The following is a 22,799-nucleotide window of genomic DNA, read 5'->3' on the forward strand; positions in this document are numbered from 1 at the left end:
GGCCCAGAAGGAAAAAACCCACATTTTACTAAAATTAGTCCACATGTTTCCCAGGCCACGTATCTGCAAAATAGGCTGCCATGCCTTTTAAATTCTCTGATCACGACAACTACTGTTGTAAGCTTTCATTTATTGTATGTCACCATGAACACCAGAAATTCCATGCAATAAAAAGTAGCTGAGTAGTGTGTGCACTATAGTTTATTACAAAGCCACATGCTGAAGCCTTTGCTTCTAAACAAAGATTGACTCATTTCTAAAGCGTTTTGTGCTCTACAGTTAGTATCATGTATAAAGACACTGCTGATGCTTTCTTAAAGCTTGATTTTTTTTTTATAAGAGGATCTAATTAAAAATTGACTAGACAGCCATATAAACGGTAAACCAAAACCAAAAGCTGGTAAATCTGGAGATGGTATTTTTTTTCTGCAAATGAAGTTATCTGAGACTGACAAAATACTTTAAAAGTGTATTCAATCTGCGTGATACCTAGAAGGCAGAACCAGAAGACAGAGCACTGAGGTTAAACTCCATCAGCATGGAGGAAATACTGGCACAGCAAACGTTACAGGTGACTTTTTTTTTTCCCATTTGCATCTTACCTTCACATACAGCTCGTATCGTGCCTTCACTATAGGATTATTCAAGATACTGGTGGCAGTCAGAACACTCTCCCTTTTTATTTGTTCTCTGTAAGCCTAGGAAACAAGTTTTACAGTGAATCATTATCATATACCTATCACAACTGTCACACAAATTTGAATTCGTGGTCAGTTTCTGTAAGGAAAAAAATTACTGTATTGCAGCATGAAATGCTCAGTCTTAGCATTTAAGTTCAAACCACATAAGCTCAATTAAGTTTGGTTGTGTCTACACTTTGTTGCTTAGGTTGATCAAAAGATATATTCACATCTTGCTTATATAACAAACTACAACCACGCACCTCTCTACAACAATAATTACCTGTTCTCATTTAGAGATAACATGGACGCTTTTGCATCACAGCCTAATATGCTTGAAGATGTCCCTGCTCACCGTAGGAAGGTTGGACTAGATGACCTTCAAAAGGTCCCTTCCAACCCAAACCATTCTGTGATTCCACGATATTCCATATTAACAGAAGCTCATATATAGACAAAACCTTACTTTGCAGTCTTGCTTACTGTGGTAACTGATTTTTTCCACTCACACTACTCTTTCAACGCTTCTACCAACCTAAAAAAGTGTATCATTATAAATTATAATTTAGAATGATAATTTTATTAATTATTATTAATTATAATTATAAATTGTAACAGGGACCAATTTCATACTACTGCTAGTTCTAAACTGCTCTTACTCTCCTTCAAATTAAAAAGATAATAGCTAAGTAAAAAAAAAAAAGACACTAGGTTTGTTATCTTGCTGGAAACATATGTATTGCAACTTGAATAACAAAATACTTCCAACACTTCATGGCAGTAAAAAAATTCACATAAAATTAAAAAATCATTCCTAGTAACCTTCTCGTGACTTAGTACTGTCAGCTAGTAAGCATACAAACATCTCATTAACTGGGGGTGCTTATGCACTGGCTACTTAATGAAACATTAGGTTTACAAAGTGTAACAAGGAGATTCTAGCTTTCTTGAGAACAAGTAATACCATCAACAACTTAAGAAATTACTTGCACTGGGTACCACAACATTTCTGACCTACTATTAAATCATGCTTGCCTTTGTTTTCTGTTGTTTGGGTTCTGGTTTTGTTTTGTTTGTTTTTTGTTTTTTTAATAGTATGTCATCTCTTACTTGTTTTCCTTTTGTGTGATCAGGAGATTTTAAGTGCTGCTGAACAGAACTGTGTAATGCTGGAACGTACACGCTACAAGCACTGCAGTGAACAGTCTCAACTTTCATCATGTGGTCATCAGCAGTAACCCCTGCCAAAGAAAATGCAACAAATCATTAACAAAAAAAGGGTTATTCTACGGAACTGGAAGAGGGGAGTGGTTGTTTTATACCACGAAATTAGAGATCTCAGTTGTTAAACATGTCAAACTAAACCCCAGGGGAATATTCACCCAAATTCAGGCATCAAAAATAGGCTGTCTGAAGGCAATATTGAAGGAGGAAGTTTTTCACTTGGATACTCTAACGCCTTCTCTCCGCAGACTACATATGAGACCCAGACAATTATGTTTGCTGTCTGAGGTTATGATATATGAACACCTACCTACCCAAATAGAGGGGAAATAAAAGTGACACAACAATCAAACTGAACTATTTAATGTACAAAAGTGCCGTCTATTTAAAACCAACAATAACTAATATCCTTAATAATACACATTTTGATACAACAAACAAACAAAGCTTCACCAAACCAGCTGGATTTACTTTATCCCTCCTAAGAGGAACTAATTTATTTCCTTGCCTCCCCTCACGACCAGGAAGAAGCACATGAATCCAACTCCTCTTGGAAGTTTAAATATTAGCTTGCCAACAGAACATTCTAATCATAAAGGCAAACAGCTCTCCAGTACTTAAGGAAAATACACAAAAAGAATTTGGGAGATTGTTAAGTTATTGGCTATACCTGTTTTTAAGTAGCTTTGAGCATTTAAAATTGAATTAAGGTAACATTCATATACCTGAACATTGCCTAAAGTAAAGGTACTCAAAAGATGTCTCCTCTGACTCTAGCACATCTTTTGAAAGCCCTCAAGCAAAGGATAAAGTGAAAGGGTATGGTGCAGCAAGGCAGGGACAAAAATTGCTCTAGATAACTGCCTGTAGGGCAGCCAAGGGGAAAAAAATTGAGGCCAAGATGCATCTCAGGTAGCCAAGAAAGTGCTCGAACTCCTCCTTTTGTCAGCGTTCCTCAAAACCACAGCAACTGTCCCACTTACATTGTGCAGATCCTTGCCATCATATGTCACCATTATCACCTTACTGTTTTATTACACACTCTCTTTCAATCTATCTGCTTGCACCTGTTGCCACTCCTCATGCACTATACTGAACAGGACTGTGCCAAAGCCCACATAATTCTTTTTGTCAGGCACCTAGCCCAATGCTACCTTACCTTCTGACAAGACTACCTGGACATAAACATAAGTAAAGTTTGCTATCTCCCACTGTGCTTACATTCCACGTTATATCAGAAATGAAGCAAGGAATCCCAGGCAGGTACAGAAAAGGTGTGAAAACGAGTAACTTCAATCCAAACATTTTATCAAATTCAACGAAGAATGAAAGAAGAAAAAGACAAGCAGAGCTCCACAGTATGCACTTTTACATAAAGAGTATTACTCACCTTCCATTATATCTTTTTCAGCAGCTTGAGCATTTTCTGTTTGGTTACTTGTCTGTTGCTTACGCATAGCTGTCTTCTTGAATTTATTCACCATACACTCCTACAGAGAATCAGAAAATAAAATATAATTGTAACATATTTGATGTACAATTGTTTATATTCCAATAGGAACCTATACTTAAAATATTAGTCAGAATAGCTCTGTAATAAATAGCAATGCTGTTACTTCTTAAGGCATCTACTTTTAATTGTAAAAGTAACACTATTTTACAGACTCTGAATTTGCGTCAACTTAGTAACACATGCTGTCCCAAAAGTTGCCTGCAAAACGAATATTGATGCTAAATTATGCATATTATGAAGATAAATGTTAAATTGTAACTACAACTTAATATAAAAGTATTATATAGATCAAAAAACAGTTGTCTTACATGAAGAAATTCCATCACTACTTTGTCAAATTTGGTTTGCTTCTGGATATGATCCAATGTTTCCTGGTGAGCTGCACTCTCCAGATGTGCCTCAATTTCTTTTTCTTCAAATGTTCGAAATTTGCAGAATGAGCATGTAAACGCCATTCTATCAAAAGAAATATATTAAATAATATTACTATTAAAGAAGCATTCTTCCCTCTCTCCTCAAAACTATAACGATTTGACAAACCTAATCAGAAAGGAATAGGAAAAGCGTTCTTTAAAGAAGCCCAAGTGAAAATGAAAAAAAAAAATTTCCAGTATTTTACCAAGTATTTTACCATTATGAAGGTTAACTGCTACAAGAACCAAATATAAACCAGGCTTATCTCAGAGTAATGAATTATCTATGTAAAAGATGGACACTGTTGAAATCAGAAGCTATCCATTTAAAAGCCACATTATCTATCAAAGGTCACTAGTTTGTGTCATCTTTTGTAGTACTTCTCGTAGTCAGGCCAGTCCATGATTTCGTAAATACAAATAGTCAAAAGAATTAATTTAAAGCTCATTTTCCATACAAAAACTATATAATCTTTATAAGGAAACATGGCCTCCTAAGTACAATGAGGAGAAGGCACTAACGCTATGATCCAAATATTGCACTGACACAGAACAGTTTTGTACAGTGCTGGCCATTAGCCCACCTGGCTGTGGCAAGACTAAGGAAAGTTACAGAACTATCTACTTGTTTTTGATATAAAATAGCTCACAATACATATAAAACCAGAATAAAGTCAATTTCTAACAGCTTAAGCCAGCGTGAATATATGTTTAACTGAAATATATACTTCAAAAACAGTGCCATTCTAAGCTGCCTCTCAAGTGTGGACTGATGTGGGGAAGAAGGCGTTAGGAAATTAGGCTAAAGGGGAAGAAAAACACCGCACACAAGACAGAAGTTATTGCACAAACCTGTATCCGTCACCATATTTTTCACTGTTTTTTTCCCTTCTACGCCTTTGCTTCTCTCTTCTGGCCTCAATTCGCCGCTTTTCTTCTTCCTCACTTTTAACTTCTCCTTTACCATCTTAACATACAATAGAAGGACTTTTAAATATCATGTTCCAGGAAAAAAAACAAACCATCAACAAAAATAAACCATCAACAAAATCCAACCCAATAAAGCATCTGTCTTCCCTCTCTCCTCCACAAACACCTCAAAATGCAGAGAAAGATGCTATACCAAAGTGGTTCCATGGCTTGTTTGAATGCCACGGAAGTTTTGCTATGTTTTCCTCCTCTAAAGACAACCAATTTAAATATTTGCTTTCAACAATGCAAACTAAGTAGTTAACGGGTTACACTCTAGATTACACTATAAAAATAAGAAAATTCAGAGTTAAAGCAATCCCTACCCTGTTGTGCCTAGTTATTAAAGACCTCAAGTGACCAGGCAAGGGTACTGGGGTGCATGGGGAGAAACACATTATTTAAAACTCTCCATGAGTTCAGAACACCATTGCTACAATCCCTCTACATAAAAACTATCTAAAGCTATTCTCTTCTGCTGAGAAGGCAGTTTCCAAGACCAAAAGCAAAGGTTCTCATAAAGGACACAAGGTAGTGTTTCATTAAGGTATGGTACCCAACTTGAACTTCAACAACTTTATTATTTTTCCCCACTAAACTTCACTTGATTTCACAGAAAAAACGTTCCAAAGATTTTCAGATGAGGAAGTAAACCAGTGACGGAAGAGCCAGCTGGGGCCAACAAAAAACCCCGCACACCAAAACACCAGACAACAAAAACCCAAGCAAACCTTCAAAGAACCCCATTACATTATCGCCTGGCATGTTAGTAAGAGTGCAAACAAATAAATGACCAGAAATTAGTTCTGCAACATTAAAGACTAAGGACACTGAAATTTCTGCATAAGTGTACTTATGTTTGCCTTTCTTATGTCTGCTTTAAAAGCCTATGGACAAAGTGAAACAATTAGAATATTATTCAGTGAGTAGTGTTAGAGCAGGAAAAAGATGATCACTTAGTTTTTCTCTGCCTCCATGCAAACAGCAACAGAAAAGAACGTACAGCAGCATAATGCAAGAAAAAAAAAAATAGGGGACCTGCAAAAAGCTCTGTGACTCTAGAAGTGTCACCGAGTATTGAAGACATTTCCACTAACAGCATACACTTCATTCTTGATTACCCTGAAGTTTTTAATTTTGTAGCAAAGAGTTTCAAAAATTACTCTGATCCAGACAGGAGAACTACTCCCATCCAGAAGATTTTTTTTTTAATTCTATTTGAAAACAAAAAACAACCACCCACCCACAGACGCAATTCCTGTTACTGATCTCAGGAGTTACATTTCACTTCGTGCCTTACCACCAACCCTGGAAACGTGCAAAGGATCATTTGTTTTACTGCTGTAAAAATCATCTAGTATGACATTATGTGCAGTGAAATGGCCTATATCTTACCCCTCAAGCTCACAAATTCAAGCACCTGTCCTGTTAGAAGCTGGGGAATGGAAGCCTTAATCTGGATATAAACTGGGACTCCCACCTTCCTTCAGTGCACTTACGCAAACTTAAAAATTAAAAAACCCACACAATTAAAAAAAAAACATTACTACTACTTCAAGAAAAGAAACTCTAATCAATTGGCTACAAATTTCCAGCACTCCTTACCGTCAGATTAGACTACATACACAATAGGGCAGCACAGGAGGGAAAGAGGACCAAAAATAGTTTCAGCCTTAGCACTGGATTTCTTTGTGTATGTGTTTGAAATCACTACAGTTAATATACACTTCAACTGATTTTATGTTATCTAATAATTAACCTGTTTCATTAAGACTGCATATGAAATAGAACCTATGTTCTTGAGAGCAGCTCTCCGAGTTAGCTAAACCCACTTTTATAAATCGCCTCACCTAGGATTTAAGGGTGAGGTTGATCAGCTAGTGGGATAAATAGTAGGATATGGATAAGGAATTGGTGGGATAACAACATTTAAGCAATGGAATGGCGGTAAGTATTAGAAGACTATTTAGTTTAATTTCACAAAAATTAAAACAAGTCAAACAACAACAACATACAGAGATGATACAATAAGCATGTAAAGAACAAAACCAGCAATGGATGGATGTTACAAACAATAATCTTCACGGCCTAAGTTAATAAACTGTTTAAAAAGAAGTAGTCATGCTACTCAGTAACTATTAGAGGTCATACATACACGCTTGCTAAATCTATTGACTCAAAGTCACACAAATACAATACCTTACCTGACAAAGCAAACAGACTTACCTCCAAAGGTCTGATATCCAAGATCATAAGCATCTCTTGTAAAGTCTTCATATATAACCACTGCACCACTTGTGTCCACTTCAATTTCCTAATAAAGTCAAATCCATAAATTTTGTAAGAAAAAAACCACAACAAAACATCATTCTAAATCCAGAAAAAGACAGTGGAAATTACTTTAGCTCCACTAATCTGTTACTTGCTATTTTTACCAAATATGACAACAGAAGAAAGCAAATCGAGTATCTAGTTAGACTCTGTGTACAAACACTTCAAGCTATCCATTTCTCCTTAATATCTTGAAGTCTTTGTGAATTAGTTTCACAATCAAAATTCTCACTGTCTTCTGTGTAAGTACTCTGACTTCTAATTCAGACTTCTAAATGCTTAGTTGAGAATATATTAATGCATCGACTCAAAGAGAAGGAAAATAACGTTCCAGTCTTTCAACATGGAACCAGCATATGCATACACGCTTAGCTCACTAATCACGTTCTTACTTATTGTTGCAACTGATCTTTCCGTAGGTGGGAATTAATCTTTGTACCCTACCAGAGAAAACCTATTAAGACTGGTTCTTTTTTTATTTACCCTCTCTCCTTGATGTGCCTTATGTCTTATCCATTCTTCCTCACTGCTGTTTAGAAATCTCCCTGTCATTTTGTACTTAACTTCTCAACCCATCCAAGCAGGCCATAGGTGTATGAATTCAAGCTGACTACCTATGACAACATGAGAAGCGTTCATATGACAGCTGTCTGTGCATTATAAGTAGGGTCTACAAATACACTTTAAAATTCATTTTCCAGACTATCTGCACAAGCTACATCTTTCATTTTAAATCAGCAAGGATTTCAGACTGCCACCAAGACAGGACAGTTTTAGATAAAGTGAAAAAATAAAAATCATATTTAGAAAAACTTATGTAGTACTTAGTTTCCCTAACTCTAGCTGAATAATTACTCGTCTTAAAGTGTACTGTGCAAACTTCTGCAACAATCACAAACGCTTTCCAATTCCGGGAATCTTTACCTCTATAGTAGAATCCTGGAAAGATGTCTTCATGTCTATAAACATAAAATGAGAAAGAAATAAATAATGCAAGAAACACTAACACTCTCAGTTTATTTCAGGGCATAAGATAGTTATGAAAAAAATTCTCCTTGTTAGGCAGCTAGTACAGTCTACGTTTATAATTTATCATATTTTAGTAATAATAACAAATGTAAAATCAGTTATCCTTAGGAATATAAACTAAACAGTCTTCTAGATGCAGTCACCTACATCTAACTCAATAAAACAAGAAAGTCAAGACTGAAAGGAAATAAAATTTTGAGATATTTTCATACATATACTGTATACCAATTTTCTGTTAATTGTCACTCACTTCACATGATACTGCTTAGAGCACCTTTCAGTTCAAGTTTCAGAAAATTGTATTAAGCCACCCAATAGTTTCTTCCCCCCAACCTCAAAGCCACAGGACAGGCTGATTAAAAGTGGGTTCTAGTAGGCGCTATCTCCTCAACTTCTTAAAGTAACTTCAGTATTATGTAGTACATCGGTCCTTGGACCGTGGCAGTCAGTGAGGGGTAACAGATAATAAGCTAGAAGTGCTCTGTCTGAAGGCAGTTTAGAAAAGGAGAACCTACAAAAGTGCTGAAAGAAGAAGCTAAGAGGGAGACCTTTGAGATGTAAGTCTTTGATAGACCTGGATGTGTACTTTACAGACCCATTTCATCAAAACAAAGTTGGTAAATCCAGCAGTAACATTCCCTGTGCAAAAGGTAGAGGAATGTGTTCTACACACCCACTGCCTGAAATTTTTACAGCACTCTTGAAGCCAAAGCTAAGTTCTGTAATATACAGTAGTTTAACTAGAACTACAAAGTCAAACATAAAATTTTCATGTGGAAGTTCTTCCCAAGTCTGTGCGTTTACCTTGCAAGCTTTGAGCTAAAGTAATTTTAAACATTTTTAAGGGGTGATCTGAAATCTAACTGTATAAAACATTGCAGACCCAAATTACTGAGAAAGTTACAAGTATAAAAAACTAAAATTTGACTGCTGTACATGCCATTCATAATATTTAATACTCAACTTTACATTCCCTCAAAGCAAGTAATTTATTCAAACCTCATTAGTGAATCTTTTTCTCCAGCTTTGCCTACAGTATCAAAATTATTAAGAGTCTACCATAGTTTCGGCTGGGATAGGGTTGACTTTCTTGCTAGTAGCTGGTGTACTGCTATGTTTTGGATTTGGGATGAGAATAGTGTTGGTTCTGCACTAATGTTTTTGGTTGCTGCTAAGCAGTCAATGCCTTTTCTGCTCCTCACACCAGCCTGCCAGTGAGTAGGCTGGGGGTGCACAGGAAGTTGTAGGACATCTTTAGGGAAGCTAAACAAACCAAGCACTACTAACGCTTTGCAATTTATATTCCTATGTTATTTATCGTATTTCCAGTTCTTCTGCTCATTATGGAATTTCATTTACAAGAACGAGCAATCTCTCTCTGACTTTCATAAATTATTCCCTAACAATTTTCAGTTTTCTCAGTTTGCCTCCCTTTTCCTCTCCTCTTCACCCACATCTTATGCCTTTATTTTAGCTGCATTGCAGCTGATGCGCTACTTTTTGTATCTGTCAAAGTATTTGGACAGCAGTGCCCAAGCTCATTCGAGAGCACATTTTAAGGTTTGGGCAGCAGTGCCCAGGCTCATAGAATGCAGGGTGTATTTCGTGTATTTTAATATTTGTCATGCACTATCACTTTAGGCAACCTGAGATCTGAAATTATTTTCAGTGGTGAAAATTTGCCTCCAGGATGTATTATTGTAAAGTCTCAATGAAATAGTCTTCAGCAGTACATATTTAAACACATCAAAAAATGCAATTTCATTCAGAAAATTATCTTTGCAGTAGAAGAGCTAGAAGAGTAAATTCATAAAACGCTGCAGAGTACTTCAAGGGTAGAAAATGAAGTGTTACAAAACAGCACATACAGCTTTCTTTCTGAATATTAAAAGTAAATAACTCATAATAAATTAAACAATTAGTAAATTTTAACTTAAGAATTTTGGCACTTTTTACTTACTAGGAGATTTTTTCTGGCTCAGCTTCAAAATAGGTTTTGTCATTTTGGGTTTCTTGATAAACGCACCGCCAGGTTTGTTATATGGCTGTGGTATCATCTTTCTTTTTATTCCTCTTGCAGCAACTGCTGCAGGGCTGGGTTTGTTATGATAGTCAACAACAATTCCAGGTCTGTGCATTCCTCCAAAGTCTCCCATATGCTGAAAATTTGTGAAATCAAGAAAAAGGTATTAGTATATTAAATCAATAGAAATAAAACAATTACTTGGTACAATAAAACTGTCAACTAAGTAAAATCTGCATTCTTTCTGCAAGGGAAATTTAAGCTCCCAGTTTGATGATGTGTTGTGCAATGGCTTTGTGGGTGTTTGTCCAGTAGAACGAATACGTATGTATAAACTGTGTTTCTGCTTATTCAGAACCATTGTCCAGACAATGAACATGTCCATCAGAGTTCATATCTCAGCCTAACATCTTGACTCCTCTCTTCAGATTCTCTAGATAATGAATGACATCTCCCTCTGGGGAAAAAACAGAGCTAACCAACACAGTTTTCAACACTTAAGTCAGCAGTCATTTTAAAAAAAAAAAAAAAAAAAAGCACACAGCTTCTTTACGCCAAATGATTAGTAGTGATTTGAAAACTGAGTAAAGATGGTCGTCCAGTGTGGAACAGTGATTAATTGAAGGAAGCTTCTTTTTTTTTTTTTAAACTTATCTTTCCACTGAATTCACTAAATTCAGAATTTAAAAGTTGGGCCTTGAGGGAGCGATAAAAAACATGGCAGCAATAGAAATGAAAACTCAGTTGAAAGATTAAACCTTTCTACAATTTCTAAAATGCTGTAGAGTCATTTGTGGACACTTGTTTGAGACAGTTACCTCTCTGAAGGCATAGAATACATGAGTAATCTGAAGAGGGAGAATTTAGGTAGCTGCAATATTTTCAAAAGCACTAACATACTTCTTAATATTAATTCAATTATATGATTAACAAAGGGCAGAAGAGAGCCCACTGACTGGATGAGTGACTTGGATAAGCAGAAATATTTGTATTGCCATGGGCAGAGAATTAGTATTACGCTATCAAAGTTAAAAGAACACAATAACTTCAACATACTTCGTGAAAAGTATAACTTCTTTTTAAGCAAATTTTAAATGTCAGACAGAATGTACCAAAACAGGCACTTTTCTTTATTAGAAAGACGTCCATGCACAAGATCTCCATGTTAATTTATTTAGTTGAGATAGTTATAGAACTACCTAGCATATACATTTACACTGTACACATACATTTGACATGAAGTATGCACTTGGATAATTTTAAGTACTTTTTTTTTTAAACAGACAGTCTATCTATTAAAGGTGCAATGCATTTTACATATGTTAAGTAGTTTAGCCTTTACATTCTCCTTTATTACATAAAAGACTAAAAAGATAAATTTCAAAAGCAAAACAAAAAAAAAAAAGAAAAAAGACTACTCGGCTGTAACTCTCCACAAAACTTTCAGATCTAAATGAGTTCTGAAAGGATGGCATCCAAGCTTAAGTACCTAACACTTTCAGCTTCACAAGCAGAGAAACATAAAAGATTAGAATCTTTTTCTCATACCATGTTACATGCTAGCCAGCAGCCATGTGCAAATCTGAGCTAAAATTTGAATATGGCAACTATAGTACTCAAGAATGCTGCAAAGTAGACTTTCTGGAACAAAACCACCACACCATTAGGCATTTAAAAGACCCAGTAAAAAGGAATCTTATTCTACACTTCAAGCTACAAACAAGTTGTATGGTTTAATACTAAAGAATTGCTTCCCAAAGAAATATGGTACGCTTAAGAAATTTAAAAGATAAGTTACACCTAGAGGCACAGGCAGAAAAGTGTTCACTGAACTCCTCGTGCTTAAAAAAAACCCATAATCAGAATTGGAATTTTAAAACCAAGATAAAGGGACACCATCAACTTAAAGTTAGTACTCCTGTCAGGATTCTTTTTTTGTTCTCTTCTGTTGTACATTTTTTTCCTCTAGCTCATTTAACATCAAGCATTACTTCTCCAAACTGTGATCCACTATTTTGTGTGCTGTTAACCTTGCTGTTTCTTGGACATACAGTTTTTACGCTCTACACTGGAAAGAAATCCAATGAAAATGAGTTAGAACATAAATCTTCAAAACAAAATGAATGCATGTATCAGGACTAGGCAAGCTATCTGGAAATTAATCTTAATTCTGTGAAACGACCCATTTCAAGTTGATGATGCCCCTTTAACCGTGCTTTAATTTTGAAAAATAATCACTGTAACTGCTAACCACCCACCTTTGCCATTTCCTCCCCATCACTCTTTCAATACACAAGTCAGAGTAAGAATTAGGTTTAAAAGACGACTTGATGTTTGATAAAGCATGTGTTCAACATATTAAAGAATTAGCTAAACTTTCACCTTTACAGGAAACAAAAACTACTCTAGTATTCACAACCTGGGTTTCATTTTTTTACTTATACATTGCACCTTTAACCTACTCAAAACTTCAAAGTCTTTGAATTAAACTTTTTACAATATTCAAGAATTTCCCCACCAGCAGCAAAGATGCTAGTGTTTACAAGGAAAAATGCAAGTCCTTTTAATCCCTTTTAGACCAAACCTATTACTTTTATCTTCACCTTTCAGACAAAAGGAGAGATTTAAGAAACCTTATCAACTAGTCTTCTATTACTCATTACTTTCAAAAGAAAGAGGGACTAGGTTCTACTTGAAGACAGCTTCAAGGGGGTAAACAACATTGTCAACCATGATAGTTTGCTTGGACAAAAAACCCACACTGTACTGAACAGTGCATTCGTTTTAAAGCAGTGGTCTTGAAAGGGTTTAAAAGAGTGTCTAGTGAAAAGAATCTGAAAAGATTCTGTACTTACTCCTCGGCCTCGGCCTCTGCCTGTTGATGGTCCTCCAAAAGCATCATAGTTTCTGCTTCCAAATCCACTTTCAGGATAAGCAGGCGTTCCTCTCCCCCGAGAGCCTACAGGTGCAGGCTTCATATGGGGTGAAGAAAAACTGCTGTAGGAAGAGTAACTCTCTCTTCCTCTGTCCTCCATAAACCCAGGCCTCAATTTTGAACGGGAGTAAGGTGCTTCCCAGCTAGACCCGCCCTGGTTTCTACCTCCGAAAGAGTCAAGGCTATTCCGGTAGGAGTTGTCAAATCGACCACCATAACTACCTCCGAAGCGGCTTTGTTCGGGTTCATTATAACCATAGCCAGATCTGTACAGATCTCGCCCACCCAGAGAAGACCCGGAGTCGTAAGACTCATAAGGTCCAAACCTGGAAGAGTTGCACAGTGAGGAGAAAAAAAAGTAAGCTTACTAATGTTATACATTTCAAAAGACAAGTTATCAGTTGACATTTATCAACTAAAATCATTTTATTACTATACTGGTCCGTACAGTTGTGTTATTGTTTAATCTTGATTAGGGCTGGGCAAATCACTCTATGACCAGATAGAAAGCTATCTGAGCCATTTTTGCTACAAACAATTCTAAAGTTCAGTAAGCCTGAACTTTGTTAACTTAAAATTTTCAGCAACATTTATTTACTAAAACATTATTAGAGCCCAGCCCTAGTCTCACAAAAATAATCACCTGCAGACATTCATAGGCTAGTCAAACTCTCCTTTCTTCAAAATCATGCCCTCATATTCTAACAGTTAAACAGCAGTTAAAAGGCGGCTTAGTTCTGAACTGAGGAAAAAAAAAATATTTTTTTTTTTTTTTAGTGGTACAGTTGTGAGTTTTAAACACCCATAGTTCTAATTTGAAAGGAAAAATACACGTGCTCTTCCATTCATATTTGTACTTTCTGGAAATTTTCTTCCCTGTAAAATTCAGTCTCCCAATCAGACTTCACAACCTTCAGTGTACCCATCTTTCACTTGCAGACCGTTTAAGTCTAGCAACTCGGCATTTTGAAAGTCTATCCCAATACATGCACAGTGGACACAAAAACAGTCCTTGGAATTTCACAGTAGAGTGGCAAGGAACTGAAAGCTTTAGTTATTTCCAAAGAGCTTGCTTTGCCTTGGGGTGGGAGACCAAGCTAGAAATCATCAATACTTGTAACCACTTGGAAGGGAAACACATTAGTGTCCCTGCAGGGTTATAAACAGGGAGATTCAGCAGGAGCTGGGAAAGACAACCCCTTGACTGCTAAAATATAAACTAGAAGAGACTCAAATTGCTAACAGTATCTATAGTAAACTGAATGCCTTCATTTTAAAATGTTAGTCTCAGAAGACCCAAAGCTACACAGAAAATGACACTATCTACAGAAAGAGTCCATGCACAGTATTAACATTACATGGCAAGTAACATTTCGGTGTTCAAGTAGTCATTCAACCTTAATCATATGCAGATTACTATATGGTAGGTACAGCTCATTCCTGAATCTCTGCTCAGACTTTTAAGTCAATCTTAATGTTCATCATTAAACATATTATACTTCACTAAAATGTTTAACAGAACCGTGCAGCAAAACACAACACTTCTCCAGCCTCCCTACTTAGTACTGTCCTTGCCCAGTGGCACCACAGTGACTACAAGACAAGAATCATACAGTCGTCTGGCTACAGCCAGACATGAATTCAAGGGCACGCACAAGAAAACCATCAGATTATCTAAGTTTTCTTCACATTTTATTTCCTCCAAGATAGAATCACTACTCTGAAAAGCACGCTTCTTTGAATACGAGAATAAGACCTAAATTAAATCAGCTGATCCCTACTGTTTTTATCTGAAAGAGCAACAGTAATAGTATCCTAGCATTAAATACACAACTTTAAGACCACTGCATCAGAATTTTTATTTTTAGACCAATCCATCTTACAAAGCAGCCCAGAACATGCACACAGTTTTGACTGTAATCAGTACCTGCCAATGAAATAATCTGGACATGACTTTCAGATTCAATACCAAGATCATTTGATTACTGCACATTCAAACCAAAGAACACATACCCTAAATGTTCCTTGAAAACGGAATGTTGATAGATTCAGTCTAAGGCACTAAACCAGTTAGGTCTAGTCTCCTATGTCAGAAATGGTATGTCAGGCCAATCAGCTACAAATTGCTAACCATTACCGAAAAATACAACTTTTTCCATTTTCATTCAAAGACGCATGGTTTCACTGTCAAACTTTTCCACAAAAATGCTGATTATTACAAGAAAACTCTTACAGTTTAGTATTTGCCAGTATTTATCAAACATGAAGACTTAGAATGAAAGTGTTCATACAAAATCATAACAACATGCCTCAGGAACACTTAAGTTAAAAGACAGAAAGATTTAAACTTAAATTGAATTTGATCAATTCTTGGGACAACTGAAGGATTATTTTACCTGTTACCACCACCACCACCTCCTCCACCTCCATGACTCTCCATCCCATAGGATTGGTTAAGGTAAGAGTCCATGGATCGTGGGCCACCATAGCCTCCATGCCCATAATCACGGTCCATGTCTAAAAAAAGAGCAGAAAAATGTTTATAAAGAAAGCAAGCAAGAAGTCTTAGTAAGTAATCTATCTTAAATTCCTAAGTGCTTACAAACAAAATACAAAACTGCCAGTTGCAAACCAATTCCGGCACTGTGCTTAGGGAAGCCGTGTGTCCTTGTCATCATCCGAGCACCTCTTTAATGAAATCAAGTTCAAATGTTTTCCCCAGTAGTGGATAACTCAGGATTACTGTTTCATCCGCTGGAATTCGGACGCAAGTTATATTAAGAGAATTAAATCAAGAAGCCTGATGTAGAATATGTCAGAAGTTAGTGGAGAACTAAGACCACTTGCCACCCTTTAATAACACACACAGCTCACAGGCATCTGCTTTCTCTATCCAACGCCACAAGAAACCTTCACTCACATTTACAGACACCTCGGGCCAAGGTTACAAGCTGCCATGCTGCAGTGCAGACTGCATATAGGCTACAGTCAAACAAAACAATTTTCTCCAACATAGCACAAACAAAAATCTACGCAAATCAGTGGGGTTCCAATTCACTAACTGCACAAAGACCTTGGTATTTCATAGCTGAACCGATATCATTTCATGACATCTTTATATCTTGTAATGAAGTCTGGCAAAACAACCAACTTCCTCCTCAACATTGGAAGTTATATATTAAAGTTCTGGTTAAATAAACACTCAAATTCAAAGCACTAAAACAGTTTTGTAGATCCACATAACAAGTATGATCCACTGTCTTCCTGTAGCGTGCACAATTTGCACTTCACTGACATTCTAGTGACCAAAACTGCTTCCCAGTGCCAACCAACACTAACTTTTGGATAATACAAAGAAAGCCTGGCAAATCAAGCCTCACAGAAAAGGTAACATAGAGAAGGAAAACACAGTGAACACAGGAAGAATAAAAATAAAACCACACAGAGACTTGTCCACTCTGACAAGAGAGAGTGTTTTATGCATTTCAAATTCTCAAAGTGTAAAACCATTGACTTTTCTAGAAGATAACCAAACAATAAGCTCACTTGAAGTCATAAGAAATTTCCCTGTTTAAGGAAAAACAGAAACTTAATTCTGCACGCATATTGTTTCATGAAAATAACAGTAGTGATGAAAATAAGTATACATTCTATTTCCTGTTTCTACTTGCTTCTTATTAGCACCAGGCGGTCATCGTAATTTACATATGTCAACAAGAATTCTGCAAATGGTATTGAACTGAGTGTATCACCTTTACACAGATGTTCTTAACATGCCTGAATGGAGACTCCAACAAAGACCTCCTGCTGATTTTTTTTTTATTTTAACAATCATAGGTACCTTCTAAAAAAAAAAAAAAAAATAAAGAGGATACTTCTGAAACAATGAACTTTGAACACGGACATCACGCTGCACCTTTCCTTAATCCAAACATACAATAAAAATTCTGCAGCAAAGCAGAAGAACAGCTTTTCAAGATACTAATCATGTAGCACCACAGAGCGTCAACTTAAACTGTAAAAAGTTACTCTTTAAAGAAATAGCTGAGCCTTCTAATAGAAGCATCTAATATTCTTCTCTGGTGTGACTGAATGATCTACCACCTAACCCAGTGGAATACCCTCAAGACTGCCTACATAAAGATGCAGGCCAGTAAAAAGAGTACGGCAATTAATAAAATAATTCCAGTTTCACAGAAATTAAGGTTATATGATCCCATGGTGAATCTCAGATCCAAGGTATTTTTTAAATACAGTACATCTAATCAAAAGACAATGACATTCTGAAAACTGAAATATCCGACTTCAAAGTGCAGAATAATTTGCCTTAGTTTCACCTGCTCCCTATTCATCTACAGACCCAGAGATGGCAAAAATTAATTAGGTTAAGAGTTGAAGAGGTGAATCAAATCAGTCAAGGAAGAACACAGCATACTGCCAAGATCCCTGCCACTGCAATTCAATTCTATTACAGTGTAGTAAGTAGCGACCAGTGTTGCCAGAAGTTCACCAGTGGGAAAAACACAAAAGCTTTCACACACAACAGAACTCTTCCGAAAATTGGTTTGAAACAGTTTTGAAGCAAATTTTCGGTCTAACATTCTCAGCATGAAAGAAAATACTAAAATATATTTTACAATCACAGGATAACTTCTGACGTCCATTTCTGCTCAATACCCTCCTTACTCATCTAAGGTTCAGGTTATCTAACATCATCAGTCTTGCTGTGGAGCTATGCCAGTCCCTAAATACTCAAATCACTGCCTTTAGGACATCACCTTCTCCTCCCTAACAGTGAACAACTTACTCATCCTTTCCAGACTCACTGCACTGCATTTACCTACATTATAATACACTTATGTTTAAAAAGGTTTAACAGAGGATACAAAAGGTAAAAAATGAAGAGGGATGATCACTTGCATGATTTTCTGCTACAAAAAACTGGAGGTAGCAAATGAAACTTAAAAATAACAAGCTAAAAAATTAACTTTATCCTTTTTCACAAAACAGATACTTAAGTCTTGGAATTGCTCTGTGACAAGAAGTTACTAAGATTTACATCGATTTAAGAAAGAAATTGGTTAAATCCACTGATGAGAAACACAAAGGATGTCGAACACAAAGACTATGTCTCTGGTTCTTAAAGTCCCCAGGCTGCAAACCAGTGAAGGCATATAAATACACCGAAGGAGTACTTCTGCTATTCCTTCCACACCTCCAAATGGACAGTGATATTGGTGAGGTGGGACAGACATATGTTTCATCTGAGCTAATGAAGGTGATCTTATGATCTCCTTCTGACTACTTCATTAACTGTTCCAAAATGGGAAGCAGTTAACCTATCATTTCAACCACTGGCCTCCTGGTTCAGTTATTTTGTCAGCTGCAAACTTTACCAAAGATTTATAGATTTTACATTCATGCCCAGGGCTTGACCAAGATATTGCATTCAAATTAAGAAGCGCAGTATTTCTTCAGGCATTAAGCCTTTATCCTAAAAAGGGGCAAAACATACAAGAAGCCAGTAAATATTCACTTAGGTGAACCAAAATAAAAGGATTTCAATTTCTGAATTTAGTAGCTGAATAACAATCACTCATACGGCTTTAATTATTACAATCTCAAGGTAAATAGCTTATTAACTGACAAACCTCACAATCACAGACATCAAAATCCATTTGCACCAGCCTCTTTCACACTTGATTCTTCTTCTACTTACTAAAGCAAGATAAACAGACTGGGAGCATTAAAAAAAGTTGTATCCATGCAGTACAATTTCCTCTACCTGTAGCCTGCTCCCCATTCACTGTTATCTTGGTTCTGGCTGTCACCACTGGTGGAGGTACACAGAAGTTGCCTATCTGTGCAAACTACTCAGACTCAATGTAAAATTATTTAACACGCTGAGAGAACATGTGCTTAAGCACTAGAGAAAAACCACCAGGAACTGTACTGCAGTGTCTCAAACTGAAAATTCAAAAGTGTAGTACTTCATTTAAGTTTAAGTAGTAACTCTTTATCAACAAAACCTTTGAAGAAATATTATATCTGTATATCTGCAAATACTATGCATGAAAAAGAGAAGAAAAAAGAACAAAAGAGAAGTGATTCATATTTGCTCCTAAAGTTTAAAAATGAAAGGGTGAATCTCCAAACTGATGAAGGCACTGACAATGCATGCGAAACAAAGAGTTTGTTGAAGGAGTAAATGAGTTTTTGGCATCTGCAGCCTCTTGCATAAATGCAATGCAGATGAATAAGCTGCTGAACTAAAGTACAGAAACAGAACTGCAAAGAACAATCTCATTTTTCATTTCTAGATCACGCTTAAAGCCTGCTACAGTAGGAGAGAGGGGAAAGGAGTTATGCCAAAGGGGAAAAAGAATATATTAACTCCAAAATAAAAAAGAATGGGACACTAAAAGACAAGATCAATTCAAGATCAATTTACAAATTAAAATATTAATGTTTATGTATTCCTTCAGATTAAAGAAAAAAATAAAAAGAAGCTGTATCTGGTGGAGTGATCATTTAACATAGCTGCAAAATAAATCTCAATAGCCAGTAAAGAAAAAGCAAGTTTTCCTTAGGAAGAGAACGAGGAAGTTAAACATGAGCTAGATAAGACTCAGAATCCCTTGGTACAAAGGACTCCATCTAGAAGAAAAAGCTTAAGATCAGAGAACATTGGAATCATATTCACAGCACAAAGAAAATAATTTTCAATAGTGTTCTTGATGTGGAGCATATGAAAAAGCTAGGAAGATGAGAGGAAGGTGAAAGATTTTGCAGTAATCAATAATAAATGAAAAAAACAAGTGTCAGTAAAATAAAAATAACCTTTAAACAATAAAAAGAAACAGAAGTATCAGCTTGAAACAAGCTAAATTCCCCTGTATTATAAATTCATAATCCACAATGACTACAACAAGCTTAAGAATCCATTGTGCAAGAGTAAGCAACATTTTTTCCAGGCACATTACTCTTTTGATAACACCATCCCTGCTTTAAGATCACAACCTTGTCATTACGTACAGAAATTTGAATACATCATCGAGTGCCATGCAAAAAACAAGATGAATTTTAGGAGTAGAAGCAAAAGCCATCTCCCCTTCCAGATTAAAAGGACAATAGTTACAATAATTAAAATATTAACATGAATAGTTAATAGTATTTCTGTTAATAACATTAACAATTTATTCTACAGGCCATGTCATCTCTGTCTCAAAGCAAGGGACAATGGTGGAATTACAGCAGTCATCAGCCATCCAACAAAAAGTGCTTCACACTGGCTAAAAGTTTCCACCAGGAAGAACTTTGCCAAGAACTCAAATGAAAACTGGGCAAAGATGAAAACTCTCCACATCCATCCTCTATTGCCATCTACTGGACCCCTATAAAATAGCCTTTAGCCCACTATACAGAACCGGGGTAAGACAAAGCTTTATTCATGCCTTACTAATGTAGATACAATGCACGAACATTAATGTTAAGTGTTTCAAGCTGTATACATCATAATTAAACTTGGTTTATAATTATGAATAATAGAAAGTTTAATTATCACAACGAAAACTATTATTACAGAGGTACACGAAAGGAACGATTTAACTGTACAACATACATTTGATTGGTTACTTCCCATAGCATGACCCTGGATTTGCTTTAATACTACTCTCATAAGATCTCAGAAAAGCAGGTTTGGTTAATCATTACAGTGAACATTCCAATAAGATACTTAAAACTGCTACTTAAGAAAAACCTTTTCTACTAAAAAACTAAAGGATATTTAATTAGGAATCAATACAGAAGATTAAAAAACAGGACCATGGCTTTAATTTATTTCTTTTACTATGAAGAAAGATAAATGCAAAACAATATCACTGGCAAAAAAGCAAAGACTCAAGGAATGTATCATAAAAATGATCATACTGCAACCAGAGATGGGTCTGTTTCAATGCAAGAGTATCAAGAGATCCAACAGCAAACACTTACGTGATGACATCTGTAAATGAAGCCTGGGTACAGTTTATGGTAGTTTTTATATTAACATCCTTTTAGTACTTGCTTGCATGCTGGCAAGAGATGTCAAATCATTTCTTGAGTCTTACTAAACTCATAAACTTATTCATCTTACAAAAATATGTGCATTCCTTTTTGTTGTATCTATGTGCTATTTTTCACAGTATAAAAACAACTGTTAGCTTTTGCTGTATCACATTTAATTTACAGGTTTTCTGTATTCCTTCCCAAACTCTTAAACTTAAAAAAAAAATAAATAACAAAAATAAAAATCAAGCAGGTCCAGGTTCTGTTTTTTCCATGTCTGTATAAAAGGGGGAAACATCCTCTTTCTTTTCAGTAGAAGTAGTAAGAATCAAATACAGTAGTCCGTATGAAAATGAAATATTGATTTATGTAAAAAAGCATCATCGTATGAAAAGTTTCTATTCCCCCCCATCCCCACTCCTTGAGCTCACAATTTTGATTTGTAACGTGCAGGAGTTCATGTTGACATGCCCAAGATGAAAATCAAGTCTCATTCCCAGCCAGTTACAACTCCTCCAGAAAACATGTGCAGTCAAACCATGTTACGTACTTTTAATAACCCGTTTGTTTTTTGTTTTTGTCAACACTGACTGTTCAGCCCCAACGCTTTTTACAGGTTAGACGTATTTATAGCTCATACCTGAGACTGACCCACTGGGCATGTTCACACCACAATGCATGGGGGTATCTGGGAATCTCCAATCTCTGTCTTCAGCTGGAGAGGATGGGTCAGTGAGAATGACTTAGTGCTTAGCAAGAGCCGGAGGGGAGAGACAGGGAGCCGCAACAAGAGGCGGCTCTCTCTCCTGTCGGATCTCCAGTCTCCTGACACGACCCCCTCACGGAGCTCGCCCCGAGCTCCCCCCGTTTCTGCCCCCGCCGCCCCCGCCCGCCGCCTCCCCCTCACCCCCCGCTCGCCCCGCGCCCCAGGGCGCCTCGCCCCGCGGAGGGCCGCCCCCGCCCGCGCCACCCGCCCGCCCACGCCGCCCCTCCTCCCGCACAGCCCTCCCGCTGCCGGCCGCCGCCGCAGCTCCCCCGACCCGGGAGAAGCGGCGAGGGGGTGGATGAGGGAAGGAGCTCCGTCCTGCGCGGAACAAAGCGGCCGCTGCCATTTTGAGACGCGGCCGGGCCCCGCGGCGGCAGCGGTGGCGGCGGCCAGGCTCAACCCTTACTCTGGGGGTGCGCCCTCACCTTCCCCGTAGTCCATGGCGGCGGCGGCAAGCCCTGCTCCCCCGAACGGCTGACGGCCGCGGCAGCCCGGCGGCAGCTCCGGCTATCCTCAATGGCGCCTTCCACCACAACGAGGGGAGGCGGGACCTGCGCGCAGCAGCGGGGCCACGGCGAGCGGCGATTGGCCCGTGAGCGACGTCACGTGAGCAGGCCGACCTGCAAGGAGAGGGGGCCCAGGATCGGCGGTGACGCCGCGTGAAGAGTGGGCGCAGGGTGCCCGGATCGGCTGGGTCACGAGGGAGGCTGCGCGGCGGCCATGTTGGGCCCTGGCAGCCGTCATTTTGCGTTCTGGCGCCGGGCCCTGTCCCGCTTGCAGCCGCTACGCGATTAGCAGTAGCGAAACGTCCACGCCTTTACCCTCCCGCACACACCCCCTTGGGCCCTGGTGATGTGGCCGCTGCAGAAA

The 22,799-nt window shown here is 37.5% G+C and overlaps 1 protein-coding gene across 2 annotated transcripts in view; it reads right to left on the bottom strand.

Moving 5' to 3' along the window:
- The window catches only part of ZNF326 (zinc finger protein 326), a 30,557-nt gene extending 7,983 nt beyond the window's left edge, over positions 1 to 22,574 (bottom strand). The window contains exons 1-12 of one of the 2 annotated variants that reach the window (XM_074599314.1): positions 22,355 to 22,497; positions 21,804 to 21,878; positions 15,514 to 15,634; positions 13,038 to 13,443; positions 10,120 to 10,318; positions 8,055 to 8,089; positions 7,026 to 7,113; positions 4,683 to 4,797; positions 3,726 to 3,873; positions 3,295 to 3,394; positions 1,791 to 1,921; positions 603 to 698 (exon numbers count right to left, since the gene is read on the bottom strand). In XM_074599314.1, the coding sequence (XP_074455415.1) occupies positions 603 to 698; positions 1,791 to 1,921; positions 3,295 to 3,394; positions 3,726 to 3,873; positions 4,683 to 4,797; positions 7,026 to 7,113; positions 8,055 to 8,089; positions 10,120 to 10,318; positions 13,038 to 13,443; positions 15,514 to 15,634; positions 21,804 to 21,878; positions 22,355 to 22,370 (1,530 nt within the window). In that variant the 5' untranslated portion in view covers positions 22,371 to 22,497. Of the gene's footprint in view, positions 1 to 602; positions 699 to 1,790; positions 1,922 to 3,294; positions 3,395 to 3,725; positions 3,874 to 4,682; positions 4,798 to 7,025; positions 7,114 to 8,054; positions 8,090 to 10,119; positions 10,319 to 13,037; positions 13,444 to 15,513; positions 15,635 to 21,803; positions 21,879 to 22,354 lie in introns of both variants that reach the window. The other variant, XM_074599315.1, reaches the window with a different exon arrangement.
- Between the last annotated feature and the right edge of the window lie 225 nt (positions 22,575 to 22,799).

The sequence above is a fragment of the Larus michahellis genome, chromosome 8 (genome assembly GCF_964199755.1).
Source record: "Larus michahellis chromosome 8, bLarMic1.1, whole genome shotgun sequence".
Lineage (NCBI taxonomy): Eukaryota > Metazoa > Chordata > Aves > Charadriiformes > Laridae > Larus > Larus michahellis.